The sequence below is a fragment of the Poecilia mexicana genome, unplaced genomic scaffold, assembly GCF_051168715.1.
Source record: "Poecilia mexicana isolate PSO_F unplaced genomic scaffold, ASM5116871v1 scaffold_21, whole genome shotgun sequence".
Taxonomy (NCBI): domain Eukaryota; kingdom Metazoa; phylum Chordata; class Actinopteri; order Cyprinodontiformes; family Poeciliidae; genus Poecilia; species Poecilia mexicana.
The window spans coordinates 13,239,145-13,254,154 of NW_028263390.1; the positions used below are offsets into that span (position 1 = coordinate 13,239,145).

Consider the following 15,010-nt stretch of genomic DNA (forward strand, 5'->3'; position numbering starts at 1 on the left):
ACAAAACATTTATACCCAAGAGACAAAAAGCGATGGATCGCTAAATGTTCCACACACATTTTGGCCCTTTAAAAAAATAGTATACATTTTAAACAATGCTCTACTCCTGCTACTTCTGTTTGATACATTAGCATTGTAAAGTTTTTCATTGAAATTATTTCCTAGTGTGGTCTTTATTTACCCCAGTGAATAAAAATATTAAATTAATAGTTGGATTTTTCAAAAAAATAAAAAAATTAAAAAAAATTAAAAAAAATTAATGTTCCATTATTTCACTGCAATAAAAAATACACCTATTTATAGATTGCACCATAAGTTATGGAGGGCAAAACAGGTAAAAATGAAGCTCTAAAATATCTTTGATTATCTGACTTTAATCTAGTTTCACCAAAGTGTGGTAACAGTGTCTTCCCTTTATTCACTAACTTTAGTATTTACATCCAACAACTTGAGATTTCACTCAACAGAAAAATAAGTACATTGCAGCATTTACAACAATTGTCAGGCACAAAAAGCGAAGGAAGTCAAACTTAAAAACAGAGTTTTAGGTCACACACAGTGAGCTGCTACAACCAGGCTGGGAAAAAGTGAGGAAAAAGCAGAGCTGCGGCTGGTTTTAGTATCCAGCTTCATCTTCTGTGAAGAAAATGAGTCATGGCGTTACAAGTTGAACTTGTATTTAAGTTTTAAAGAAGGCTACACTGACCATACAGACACTGATGCATAGTTTAACCATTAAAATCCCATCTGTCATTGATAAAGTGATGTATGAAAGCACAGCAAAGTATATCACCTATCAAGAAGTTGAGAAAACACAGATGCACAGGAGAGATCAAGGCATGGTAAAAACAACAGCATCGTTTTCATTGTCTCCATATTGTGGTGTAAGGCAGTATGATTCAGTGTAGTTCACTGAGGGCGGAGGAAACATTGAGGAAGCAAACTGGTTCAAAGGACAGCCAATAATTCATACCTTCAGTTAAAAAAAACTTCCCTGAAAGTCATCAAAGCAAGGAGCTTGATAGTGGTCTTAAAGCAGTTTAATGAATGAACAATGAGTTGAGTGGCCACATAAAAAAACGTTTTATAATCTGAAGACTTTTTTGTCCTTTTATTGTCAAATAAATAATGATCAATGGATCACACGGCCTTTTCCGAGGCGCTCCATCACTTTGTGCCTCAGAGGACGGTCTGCAGCTGACGAAGCTCTTGAAGGTTCATTACTTTGCTCAGTACTGGTGATGTTGATGGATGAAGGTTAAAAACTCATCTTTGGACAGTTTCTCTGGGTCCGTTCGGGTCTGGGAATCGTGGACGATGACCCCTTCCACCCAGGCCCAGAAGAGTCGCTCAGAGTGACAGACACTGAAGAATTAAAACAAACCAGATATTTCAGAGATGATCAACTTTTCTTACATTTATTTACTTACTGTCTTTGATTAGGATTCTATGTAGTTGACCACCAAAAAGTTGTGCAAAGTTATAAGCGGAAGGAAAACAACACTTGGTTTTCAAAGTTTATCACAAATAACAATGTGGACTGCAAAGCTCCACTCTGGGAACAATGTTTTCCTTCCACATTACTTTCTGTTGGTCTATCATCGCCAGTTAAAGCTTTTAACACTTCACACCCCTTCGTCTTAACAGGGTATTGATACTTTTGCGATGTATCGTAGGACTGAACAGAAAGGCGTATACATACCGGAAAGGAGCAGCAGCATTTGGTGGCATATCATAAGTCGATTCCTTGGTTAACTTGTTATAGAAAAACTTCTTGTTTGAGTTTTTGCTGTATGCCATCGTCCATGGCTCTGAAGGGCGACAGGAAGAAAAACTGAGTTTTGCTTTTATTTTTATATTTTAACACATCCACTGCTAGACATTGAAAAGCACAAATACTCACCATTGACAGTTTTAATGATATAGAGGCCTGTGGGAAGGAAGTGCCGGTCATCTCTGCCGGTGTAGGACAGACGAGGGACGCCTCCTGAACTCTTGGTCATCTTCATCTCTAGTCTGAGGAAGAAAAAGAGATCAATTTGCATCATTGGAGACAAGTTATTATGAAAACAACTAAAATAGCACTGGTCTTAAAGAAAACAGAGAAACCCTATAACTACAGGTTGCCAATGGGAGATCAATTTTTTACCTGACAAAGATTTTCTCCATTTCCTCCAGTCTGTAAACTTCCTTGACTCTGGTTGGGAGGAAAAAAGCATTTCAAGCTTTCAAATTTGAGATGAATTTTGACAATAAAATATAATATACTCGTAATTTAAGTGTAATGTTTTCCAGTGAAAAGTGAAAGAAGTGGTAAAAATGGCTGAATTTGGTTCGGTCGTCACCTGATCGGGTTCATGTCCGTTCTGCTGGGTTTTGCCACCGCCTTCACAAACTTCTCAGCCATCTGGATTCTGCACATTTTAAAAACCACAAAGCATAAACAAGAAAATTGTGGCCAACAGTAACATCTCTCAGCTCTTTTCACAGTTTTTTTTTTTTTTTAAGTTGCGATTGATGTCTGCAGCACAGATATCACTTGAGGGGCCAAAAACACACATGGATGTTCCCAACAAGAGAAACGTTCCGATTCCTAAAAATGCTTTGAGTGAATCCAAAACAAACAAAATAACGTGTTTTAAAGATAAATCCAGATGACTTTGTAACAGAGCCGACATCTTACCGCTGGTTGAAGTGCTGATCTCTTACATCAGTGCCATTAAGAATCAGTGCATCCATTACATGGACAGCACTGATTCTGCGCTGAGCTTTACCCTGAGAACCAGACAGATGGTGTTACATTTGATTCTTTTTTCTCCACTTGTTTTGTCTTTATAAACATTAAGATTCGGCCCGGTTCTCACCTCCCCTTTCAGTTCTTGAACAATCTCCACGCTAAGGAGTGTTTCCCTTGGCAGCTCCAGCTTGAAATTTTCAATTTTCTTCCAGCGCAGGGGCATTTTCCCATCCCACGTGTATATCTGAGACTTCTACACAGTCAGATAGCAGAGAATGAGTTTTAAAGAAAGCACATAATTAGCACTCTGCTAGTGCTCTAGATATAAATAAATTATACCAGAAACCCTGTCCCTTCAGACCTACCCCCAGCGCAAGCAGGAAGATCTGCTCTCCGCCTCCCACGATGCACCTGTAGTCAAAAATTTGTCGCAGCTTACTGAGCGTCTTGGAGTCCAGAGGAGTTATCTTACTCTGGAACGCATCGACATCTGAGTTCTGAGGCAGAACAGAGGAAAGAAAAATCACTTTAAACACAACATTTGATCTTTTTCGAGATACAAATATGTCCATATCTTTCATGTCAAACCTTTGTCAGCTCATAGAATTTGTTTTTTGGGTCGGAGGAAGAAGGAGCGACTCTGGCTTTGTCTGGTACCTGGAATCAGAAACCAGTTAACCATAAGTGACAGTATAAAACAACAATTATGTGGAAAATAAAAAAATAGGAAAATTAAGTATTCAGCTCTTTCAAAAGAAATTTATACATATTGATGTCTACTTTTTTAAAATTCTCTCTGGAAACGAAGGTGTTCAAAATACAGTCAATCTTAGAGTTTACAGTTTCTCCACTCACCCCCCAAAGCTTTAAGCACTCCTTCCTGATGTCGGCTTGTCTCGGCTCCGAGAGCGCCCTTTAAATATGGCAACACAGTCGCCGTCAGACATGACAGTCATCTGATTATGAGTTAACACAAATATTGCACCCAGTTGTGTTTGCTTACGGGTCCATGACGTAAGCGTGGATCTTCGCCAAGGCCTTGATCTGGACTGCACAGAGGCTGAAGTCACAGCAGTATTCAGTCTTTGTCAGGAATGTTGTTAAACAAGCAGCTGGTAAAACACGTTGAAAACGGCGTCCCTACCTCTCGTTGGAGTTGACCATGAACTGGTAGAAGTCTGTGTCGTCCTTTATGATGCTCAGTGGAACCACCTCTGTAACATCGGTGTCCCTGTTCCTGAGCTGGTTCAGTTTCAGGTTGACTCTGAACATGTACTCTCTGACTGCATCCGAACCCGGTTTCAGACCGCGGCACACGATGTACCTGAACGTCACACGGAGACAAGACAGTAGCTTCTTTACTTAAAGGAGGAAACTGTACCACAAATATCTGACCAAAAGCAAAAAAAACAAAACAAAAACAAAAATAGATTGACTAATTTAGTTAATTAATCTTAGTTTTAGGTCAATCTTGCAGACAGAACTGGCAGCGACAGACGACAAGGAGGTTATTGATGGAATCTAACTGGACTAGTTTAAATCATGCATACCTGAGAGATGGTGAATTTTTTGGATATATAAAAACGAGACAAAAGTGATAATTTATAGTTTTTAGCATAACATTGAAAGAACTAGAAAGTACTGATGACTCAAGGTCAAAATTATTTATACTGGACATTTCTAACAACTCAAGCTGGGAATAGTGCTTTAAACAATGTGGCCAGCACTTGTGGCTCAGACTTATAATTAAAAGCATTTCTAAATTCAAAATTTCAATTGAGCTGCAGTACAATGGTGACTAATAATTAGGCCAACTGCTATTATAACAGGAAACAGAAAAGTATAAAGAGATAAATAGAATTCTGTAATTCTATTACATTAAGTATTAAATAAAAAAAAAAAACCCAAGCAGTGGTGACAAAACCAGCCGTAAATCACCTCTAGATCTCGTAAAACCTTTATAAGGTCGATGTTCAAAGCTACTGTATATGGCAAAGGTTTACAACACTTCAAATGCTCTAAAACCACTATTACTTTGACCATAAAACCTCTGGAGTGTGCAGCTTATTTAAGTAAAAGCTGTAGTCATTGGTTTTTGTCCCATAAATTAGCACCGAACTACACTCAGTGGGGTTAAAACCAAAGTACATAATGGTGTCAATGAATAAAAAAAAAGATCAATCAGACAGCTGCAGTTCATCCAAAATGCTGCTGCGTGATTCCAGGCCAACAGCAGGAAGAAGAAAAACACCTCAGCGGATCTTAAGTTGTTATAACCATAAAAACCCGACTTTGAAACCCGGTTACTGATCTATACGGAGATAATTTATCATGAGGCCTAAATACTTCTCAGGTATGAGCAATCTAGATGCCTCATTCCTGAGTTCGTCACAAATAAACTCGTCTGGATCATTTTGTCACTGAGCCCACCTCTCAGAGTTGGCTGGCCTGCTGGTGACGGGTTTGAAGAGTGAGATCCTGTCGAAGCAGAGGTAGAGCAGGTACACCAAACCCACGCTGAAAGGAGTGAAGAGGTCAAAGGTTTTACATACAAAATGTCCACCTGGAAGGAAAAAGAAAAATAATAGATTTATTTAGAGAGAGCTCCACTATTTTGTTGAGTTTTCGGAAAACATTTACACGCACTTGTACCTGTCCTGAGAGTGGAGAGGGCCGTGAGGAATTGACAGAGCAGCAGCTGCTTGGTGAGAATCTCCTGGATGTTCTCCTGGCCCTCCACAGAGAAACCCTACCAATGCCAGAAATCACATCAAAACCGATCGCCAGCTGACTCCACTGAAAGCACCGGGCTTACCGTCATGTTTCTGAAACGTGAGGAAAAAAACCTCAGGCGGTTATTGCTTAGAAGTCGTCTTACCCCGTCTGCCATGAGGAAATGCAGCCCTCTTCTGTCCGTGTTCTCCATGACAAAGTTACGAAATGCGGTCACGTTTTCAGGCAGAGTAATGTCACCATCCCCGTCCACTCCACCCTCACCTGAGACGCACATGGCACAGGTCAAGCTTCCACTGAATCATTTATGATCTCGAATATAAGACGCCTCTCTTCTGCCCTCCGAGACGTGACGGTTTTATCAACACACCGTAGTAAGGCTCAAACAACTCGCTGGGCGCGGCGTAGAAATCCTCCAGTTTGAAATCGCACGGCCCTCTCAGCGTCATCCCGAAGCCTTTAGCGTGCCAACGTTTCCTCCACAGGATGTACTCTGAAAAGCCGCCGGGCCCGGCACAGACGTCGCCAAAGTACAGAAGCTCGCCCTCGCGGTCCTTCACCAGGGATTTCTACACAATACGAGAGTTTTTATTTGATCGATGTGCTTATGTGGGTCTGCGTTTTGTAACCAGAAGTTCAAGGCCGCGTGTATTAGGCGTTATACGCTCACCCCTTGAGAATCTTTTGGATTGGTGAACATGTAGTCAAAGCAGTGATCGATGTTGGCCATTTTCATGGCTGCTCTAAATACAGAGAAAGCGTGACGAGATGACAAAGCGGGAACATTTTTAAACACACAATTCCTTGCTTTTCAATATTTTTATGCCATTAAAATTGTAATTGTGGAATAACTGGTTAATTACTAAAGGGAATGAAAGTTATTACATTTAGTTTTTGCTTTCAAGGCATTTGGATCTGTCATAGTGGCTACAGCTGTTGTAGATGTGTTTTTTTGGGCTCAGAATGGTTTATTTTTCTTTTAGAGAAAACGTAAATCAGCAGATTTATCCTACTGTCAAAATCTCTTAAGGAGACTTTCCATACTTGACACATCTTAAAGGTTTCTACCATGTGGTATTTATAGATGGCAATTATCTATCTGCCCGGCTTTTACACTTTCACTCTGTATTTTCTCACATGCTGCGTTCAGTTGAGAATATAAATGAAAAAAAAAAGGAGAATGTTAATGAACATACAGCTTTGATCTTTCACCGAGTTGTCATGCAATTAGTAAAAATTAATATGTTTAGAAATAAAAAATAATCTAACTACTTTTTTAAATGAATAATTTTTAAATGACAAATGAGATAATTCTAATTTGTAAGTATGTTTTGTAACCTAAAAAACCCCTATAATTTGGAGTTGGACAAATTGAACGTATACAATGGAGCAAAAATAGAAAAAAAATATTATTTTAACATTATCTAGAGTTAAAAAAAGAGCAGCTAGTGATAAACCTTTACCTGTTGAGAAAGATTCCTCCTCTGATCGTCTCATAAGGGTTCGAGCGTGTTCGGGCTCTCCTCATCTCCTCGCCCTCCAGATTGTCAAACACCGTCTACATACCGCAACATTTTGGATTAAGACGATAAAAGAACCCAACACCATGAAAGTTTAACAATAATGCATAAGAGAACATTTTGGGGGGGATTTTTTTACTGAAGACAGCTTAGGCTTGAAAAGTTTAAAGACTGAAATGTTCTTTGTAGATGAAATACACATAAATTATCAGGACAAAACGTCTCTTTGAGTTTAGTACCTGGGTATCCCATAATTAGTCAATCTGCTTTTATTTCCTTCAGTTCTGATATTACATCAGACATAATAAACAACTGGTATTTTCAATATCACCTTGCAGCGTAGAAGCGTGTGAAGAAGATCTTCTGTACAAAACTCTGTTTCATCCTCAATCTTTAGTTTTCTCTGCCAGGAGACAAAACAAAGACTTAAATTTAAATAAAGCAAAAAAAAAAAAAAACAACAAAAAAAACAAGAATAAAAGTGTCAAAGTTGATAAATTACCGGTCCCAGAACCAACCAGTCCCTCAGCTCATCTGCATCTGGGGTCTCTGTGGTGCATTCTGGAAACCAGTCGACTTTCTCAGTTGCACTGGGCTGTGAGGACAAAGTTGAGATCTTTGTTCCAATAAAACATGTCTAAAGAAAAAGTGGTGAAAACAACAAAAGGTGACCACTGGTTTTGCTGACCTCTGGTTCATCCCGCCAGTCAACATTGAGTTCTCCCTGGAAACCCTGCAGCGTGAGCCCCAGGCCCCTCCTTCCACGCTGGGTGGAAGCCTCCACGATCTCTTTGCGCCCCTGGCTGAACTTACCCAGACCCTCTCCTTCTCTAAAGCCCATTTTTGCCTGTGGAAGAGGACATGATAGAAACGTTATTAAAACACAGCATTTAATCACTCTTCTGAACAATCTGACTACAAAGTAGTGAGATTTCAGAAATCTCAAAATATCTAGACATATAAGATGAGGTTTTGATTTGATCACCATGAGCTTCTGCGACACGCTGTTGTACATGGAGAACTTCGAGGAGTTCTGAGCGGAGTCGTCGTTGTCTTGGGCATCAAAGGAGGATGTCGATATGGACGGCATGGAGAAGCTCGGCCTGTGATCCTCCTGGTCACTGAGGGAGTCATTTTGGCTCGAGTCTGGACAAGAAGACACGTACAAATAGAACAATACGTGTGTGTCAGTCTATGAGGTTTAGGATATTATCACTTTTTGTTTAAAAACATCTGGAATTGACAGATTTAGGGCAAATTTAGCTCATCAAATCCATACTGAAAACGTGCAAAAAGCACATGATGTTAGTCCGGTTAGCACACAAAGAGCACTTACTTAATTCTTTTAAACTGCCAACGCATTTTGTTCGTTAATGGTGAAGATAAATTTACTTACCTTGTCTAGACAATGACTCTTCATCTGAGCTGCTTTCTTCGAGCCGCCTCTTCGTCCCCTGCAGAGGTGAATATGCTGCATCTGCTCTTCTTTTCATTATAGCTAAAAAACAAAACAGAAGATCAATGGTGAAAACAAAAACTGTTTCAAGTCAATGTGATTTCAACCAAGAATCACTGCTAAAAAAAAAAGAAAAAAAAGAGAGAAAAAAGTTCTGTAATGGGATTACAACTGCAGCATATAATCACCAGGCCAACAACGAACAATTGTGAGTGGACGTTTTAATCCGTTTCACTTTGCGAAATTATGGATGAGTATAAATAATCGATTGAAATTTTGAATACAAACACAACAAGACAGACATAACTGAAACAGAAACCAAACACTTCGCTCATAATAAACTTGTAGTATGTAAAATTATATAATTTCTTGCTCCATTTTCCATGTTACTATTGACATCACAGTGAGGAGATTGAGTGTGTAAATATGGGGAGACACAACTGGGGACTGTCGTTCTAATGCAGAGTGAAATGGAGATGCACCAATTTATTGGCCAGCAATTGGAATTAACTAATTTCCCCTTGATTAGATCTGACTTGTGACTATCCTAACATACACAGGAATTTTTTATTCATGTTTTATTTTTTAAATGTAAAGAATTCACATAACACATTTTTATGGATATTTTTGAGTTTTCATGAAAGCAAGGTCATATTTTAAGCCTAATTATCTGCTATGTTTGAGCAAAAAGGATGTACTATTTATTTTCCAGGATGAAAATAGTTAAATAAATATAATTTAAAAAGGAACAGCATGTGTCTAATATTTTTTCAATAATTGCAAGCACAGAATATATGATACTTTAATAGTAAATTTTAGTTTCAAATTTTTAAGGCTGTTTGTGTTACTTAATTGCAGCTAAACAAGGAATAAAATCCCCCTTCTCCCTCCAATTCAACAACTTCAACATCCCTGCCAGGAACTGCACACAAACAAACAACAGTCAAACCATTACCTATCGATTATGTGGTAAATGTATTGAGTACAGGCCCATGTCAGTCTCCGAGATATGTTTTTGTAGAAAACACCAACAGGCGTAAACAAATGTAGCGGGCTACTGCAGTCTGTTTTCAATGAAATGAAACTACGCAGCATTAGCCGTTAGCGTGCAATGTTAGCCAACTATTTTTTGTTTTACCAGCTCGGAGGGGGAAAAGCCTCACTCTTCTGAGGGGAAATAACACCGACTGGGACTTACTGTCATAAATGTTTCAAAACGTTCGAGTAAGAATTTTATTTTGATAGAAAAATGTGCCAAAAAAGCAGTTTCTGAAGTTAACATTAGCCCGCTCTCCGTAAACAGAGCGTCCTTCTTCTCAGACGGACGCATAGAGATGACGTAACTTCCGAGAGGCTCCCAACACAACAGCATGGAGTTTTTTTTGTTGTTTTTTTTAACTGAGGTGTTTTGTTCTTACAGCGTGTTTATAATTTTAAATTTTCTCTTCCTTAGATTACTTCTCAGCCGTAAGTAGTGAAACAAGGCTAAATGCTCGTATGATGTGGCAAAATATTTACAGTGGTTTTAAAATACTGCTTGGATACAAAACGTGTTTAAAATACTTTAGTTTCTTTCCTTGTAGTTTTTTATGATACGTATTTGTAATGTTTGGGTCTTAAGAATCATTTTAAACTGCAACTTGTTTATTTTTTACATTGAAAATTACAAATTGCCTTTCAAAAATATTCATAAGACTTGTATTTGGGAAACTATTTGAGAAACTAATTGAATCGAGTTATTGAAATAAATTAAACTTTCAATAAAATTTGAATGTAATATGACTGTAATTTTTAAAGTGGAGGAAATAAGTACAAGCAGAAGTGCTATATGTGGCAAAAATCTAACATTTTAAACCACCATAATCACAGTATCCCCCACATAAAATAGTGTTGTCAGCATCATGCTGACAATATGATGCTGTCCTTGCTTTCTTCAGGAAGGACAGCAATCAGTATTAATCAGGATAAATGGGTAGATGGATGGGCCTAAATACAGAACAATTCTAAAATAAAGTAGTAGTTATAATAATAATAGTAACTTGTTAGAGGCTGCAAAAACTGAATTTTTTCAAAAACAAATTTCTGCACAAAGAACTCTATTTTGTCTGTTATATTATGAGTGTTTGTTTTGATTAAAAAAAAAACTTCCTCAACATTTATGTTTGTGTTTATTTTCATCTGTCTGAAGTGACTGGTGGACTTCTGCCATCACAGATGATGAATAGGAGTAGAAAATGTTGTTTCAGACAGCTGTGCCAGATTCCTCTGTACCACTTTCAGAATGGGAACAAACTTTAATTGTTCTTAATTGCTAAAACTACTTAGCAGTGTCCCAGTAGACGTCACTGAAGTGGAGCTTTGTTATCCTTTGTTGTATGTTAGTGTATATTTCCCTGCTCTTAATTGGTGGACAAAAGACTTGGAACATCTATCCCAGGTATAATAATCCACTGTGTCGCCAGTGGATCTGCTAATCCATCAGTGACACAAATACACACACACACACACACACAACGATACGCACAAACCTTCCAGCTTACGCAATGACAATACAGCCAAGGTTTATATACAACCTGTAGGGACTGGATTTCCCTAGAGCAGATCATCTGATCGAAGTGTTCTTGCCTGCAGACACCGGGGAGAGCTGTTGTTGCCTCCACGCAAAGACACAGTGGGATACAGTTGCCCCGCAGCAGCTCCTGAGGGCAAGTTGCAGAGGAGTTTTGTGGCCTCAACTGTAAAGCACCAAAGGGAGCAAGAATGTTTTTTCGCATCCCTCGCCTGACCCCTGGATATATCAGATATCTGCAGGTTTGTGTGATGCTTTCAGATGCTCTTCTTGTGTGGATGGATTTCAGATCGCTTTAGACTTCGCTGTGGCTCAGTGGCAAATCAGGGATGGAAATTCCAACAAAGCCTGCGCTGAGTCCAGGAGTTGCATATCTTTTGATTGTTTTGAATGAAGAATTATGTGGCTGTGAATAAATTATGCTGCACAGTATTGTGTTACTATGCACCTTATGCATATTTAAAGTCAATTTTTTTCAACTAAAAATAAAAATTTTGGTAATAGACATAGCGTCTTTTAGAAATTTCTTTCTAACAACAACCCTGATTTCCAAAGAGCTTACATTTGTCTGAGTCATGGCAGGATTAGGATAGAGAACCACAGTAGCCTGTCTTTAAATGGATTTGATTTGAAGTTGTCTTCAGGTCGGGCAAATACCCTCTAATTGGATCTCTGTTGCAGTTGCATCAAAGCCATTTGTCCTGATTGTTATTTCAGACACATGCAGATGAACCTTAGAACTCTAATGTAAATGTACATTTAAAAGATTGGAGCGTCGGTTTATTTTTTGTGTTGCTGAGATGTTGTTCTGAAGTTTGATGCAGAATCAAACATAAGTGAGGATGAATGAACTGAAGTATTTGTTGTATGTTCTGATGAGATTCAAAAAGATGTAGGTGGTTTGAATTTAGCTTTTAGAGCAAGCATTTTTACATTAAAAAAATAATACAATCAGGAATGCTTTTTGGTGTCCTGTATCTGCTCAAGCTTCAGAAATAACTTACAAAAACTTGCAAAACATCTTCCATTTTCAAAGAAACAAAGTCAAACAGACATTGGAAAAGACCAATACTGGAATTAGACTAATCTTGAAGGGTCACATTTTTCAGATTGTTCTTTTGCCAGTGGCAGAAAAGACATAGCTGCAAATTCGTGGAGATGGATAGCTCTTATACTCCTATACTGTTTTTTTTTTTCTAGACCCAGGCAGCCCAGACGGTGCTGCAGAGCCGGGAGAGCACTGCCACGCCACGCCTGGCCCTCCTGATGGGTCTGATTGGTGTGGGTTTGTCCGGCTACAGCTCCCGCCAGCTCACACTCCACTGCAAGCCGTCCACTCACCTCTTCAGATGAAAGAGATGGAGGAGACACCAAGTTTTTTTTTGTATATATATGCATATATATTCATGTGGGTTATTTAGAAAGTATTTTCCTTGTGACGGTAGTTTTCTGGATTTTGAAAAAACCAGACAAAATCTTTAGAGATACTGATGACAGAAGTATTCTACCATTTGGCAGTTTTCATTCCAATCTTCAGTCTTTGAGTCACAGGTTTTATGAAATTAAACATGATTATTTCCCAAAAATATCAACAACTGCAAACTTACTCATTGTATATTTATGTTGCTGTTTGCGGTTTCCCGTTTTCTGATTCAGGTTCAACATTTACCGAAGTTCTAACAATTTAGTATTATTATTTTGTTGTGTTTGGACTGACAAGCGTGTTGCCTTACAGTTTTGTTTAAATGGGTCCCAATAAGAGGTACCTTTATTTCTTCTGCACAGCAGAGTATTTTTTTTTTTGTTGAATGTTAAAGATGCACAGACAAAAGGAAAGGCAGCTAATGATGTTTCTTTGGAACTTGGCTCATGTTGCACTTGGATCACGGTCCTCAGCTCTCCCGTTTTCCCGTGCCTTATCATGGGATTATTCAGTTAGAAGTCGCAATTTTGCAAAAAAAAAGAAAAAAAAAGAAAAGGAAAACATTAGTCGTGATGCTTATCCAAAGACATCCTGTCAGAGAATCACCATTCTGTGAAGACTCATAACAAAATCTCAGAAGAGAGAGAGAAAAAAATCTACTCAGGTCAAAATTTTAGAAAGCTAACAAATATGTACTCTTACACTTATCTGTGAACGTTACCTGTATAAGTAGCCATGCATGTGTTTCTTGAACACTAACTGAGATTAGTAGTGCAGGACATTGAGTCCTTCCTGCTTATTCTGTAAGGTGGACCTGGAGACAACCAGCCGGGCTCATTTGTTGTTGACGAGCAGAGAAACCAGGACAGCCATCCTGGATGCCACCTTGGGTCAACAGGTGAATCCGCATGGATCTCTCTCGGTTGCACTCCAAATATCGTAATCTGAATGTAGATGAATGACCGTTGGAGGTCTCTTAACAAAAAAATGTACCTTTTTGTGGCTGTGTACTTGTTTGTGCTTGATGCGATTTTTAATGGAGAAAATGAACTTTGACAGCACAATGAATGTAAATAGGAGCAGTTAGACTGTAATTGTAATGATGATCATATTGAAACCTCTTTGCAAAAGCAATGAGAAGGTTATGCCAATAGCATGACTGTAAAAGAAAATGTAGCATATTAACAGGTTATGATAAGTAGGGTGATCCCTAAAGATCTTCTTTAGATATAAACAATCTTAAGACCAGCTTACAACTGAGACATGAGAGGAAAAAAGTGTAAGGAAGTAGTATATTTATAGGGACACTGTGTGATTTAAAAAAAAAAGAAGTTGTATTTGATAATGCAGTAACGTATTTGATGCAGGATTGTGGTATGAAGGCATATAATGCCTTCGCTACATATATTGAAAACAAAACTGTTGCACTAAGAGATTTAAATGACAGTGCTTATGCTTCCTACAGCCAATATAAGACTTATCGCAAGTTTACTGAAATCTGTGCAGTAAATAAAGTACATTTAAAAAAAAAAATATTTTTCAGAATGGCCTGTCGGTTTGCCCTTATGGACCCGATGCACAACAAAGCACCTTAATAAACATTGTGCACAATTGTTTATGTTTCAATAAATCATTAAAAAACTTCAGTTAAGGTGTGACTTGTGTTTTCTGTGACATCTAGACATTGGCCTATTTACTAGTTTGCTAAAAACTTACATGAAAGAAGGCAGCAGTACCTGCTGTGTCCACTAGATGTCAGCATGCGGCACGTGTATAATTTGTCTCGACTAGTGTGAAGACTTGACAAAAATGAAAGTAAACAGATAAAACAAACATGTTTAAAAAGGGGGACTATTATATATTATAATTTTAGAAATAGAAAATTATTTTTGCCCAAGTTTAAAAGTCAGTATAGAATATGAATCTATAATATCAAGAGTGTGTCTTTCTAATTTATTTGATGTATAGATAATATCAATTTGAAGAGTACTGCAAAATGTAGTCAGTGTGATGTAACAATAAATCACATCTGTAATTGAGTCTGACCCAATTACAGACATAAAAAAGACAATTTTCTGCTAAATATAATGTATAATATCGCATTCAGAAAAAAAACATAGAGCAGTGGGCGCCAGCTTCAGTAATCGAGCTATACCACCCTGCAACTTTTGGAAGCATCCCTTTTCCAACTCACTTGTCTCAAACGAGTAGCTCGTTAAAAGGCCTCTGCAGAGCTGGATGACTGATATGATGACTTAATTCAGGTGTGCTGAAGCAAGAATGTATCTAAAATATGCAGGATAGTGACTATTCAGGACTGGAGCTGGAGTTGGGCGTCCTCCCCTCCCCCCCCCCACCTGACCTCTTGCGACCCCTTGGAAATGTGTTTGTTTCTAAATAGAAGCCTGATTAAGCATAGTTTAGCTTAAGTGAGCTGATCTGCTCACCAGGCAGTCAGCTCCAGAGCTGCTAGTCGCTGCCACCTGATGCTGGAGGCTTAGGCGTGGAGTTCTGACCCAATTACGGACGTAAGCTGCTTTAAATAAAGGCAAACTCTGTGGCCGAGCGCTTG

At 38.5% G+C, this 15,010-nt stretch overlaps 1 protein-coding gene and 1 long non-coding RNA gene across 4 annotated transcripts; one reads left to right on the top strand and one right to left on the bottom strand.

Annotated features, from left to right (window-relative positions):
• Positions 1–358: 358 nt before the first annotated feature.
• cmtr1 (cap methyltransferase 1) lies at positions 359–10,133 on the bottom strand. Of its 3 annotated transcripts, none has more exons than XM_088002288.1 (24): positions 9,402–10,133; positions 8,387–8,488; positions 7,976–8,136; positions 7,679–7,837; positions 7,493–7,585; positions 7,322–7,393; positions 6,934–7,028; positions 6,141–6,213; positions 5,841–6,039; positions 5,616–5,734; positions 5,384–5,486; positions 5,168–5,300; positions 3,882–4,061; positions 3,741–3,797; positions 3,593–3,650; positions 3,326–3,394; positions 3,103–3,234; positions 2,865–2,990; positions 2,684–2,775; positions 2,346–2,414; positions 2,150–2,197; positions 1,904–2,016; positions 1,703–1,811; positions 359–1,365 (listed from the first exon to the last, which is right to left on the bottom strand). In XM_088002288.1, exons 2-24 carry the CDS (start codon positions 8,481–8,483, stop codon positions 1,230–1,232), a joined length of 2,493 nt encoding a protein of 830 aa, XP_087858414.1. In that variant the 5' UTR covers positions 8,484–8,488; positions 9,402–10,133; the 3' UTR covers positions 359–1,229. The 3 variants fall into 3 exon arrangements, with proteins under 3 accessions (XP_087858414.1, XP_087858413.1, XP_014824546.1); XM_088002287.1 differs by having other exon boundaries at positions 9,645–10,132; XM_014969060.2 differs by having other exon boundaries at positions 5,390–5,486; positions 9,645–10,130.
• Positions 10,134–11,072: 939 nt separating this feature from the next.
• LOC106903882 (uncharacterized) lies at positions 11,073–14,084 on the top strand. Its single transcript, XR_001414778.2, has 2 exons — positions 11,073–11,257; positions 12,216–14,084. It is a non-coding gene; the product is annotated as an uncharacterized LOC106903882 (long non-coding RNA).
• The last annotated feature ends 926 nt before the right edge of the window (positions 14,085–15,010 follow it).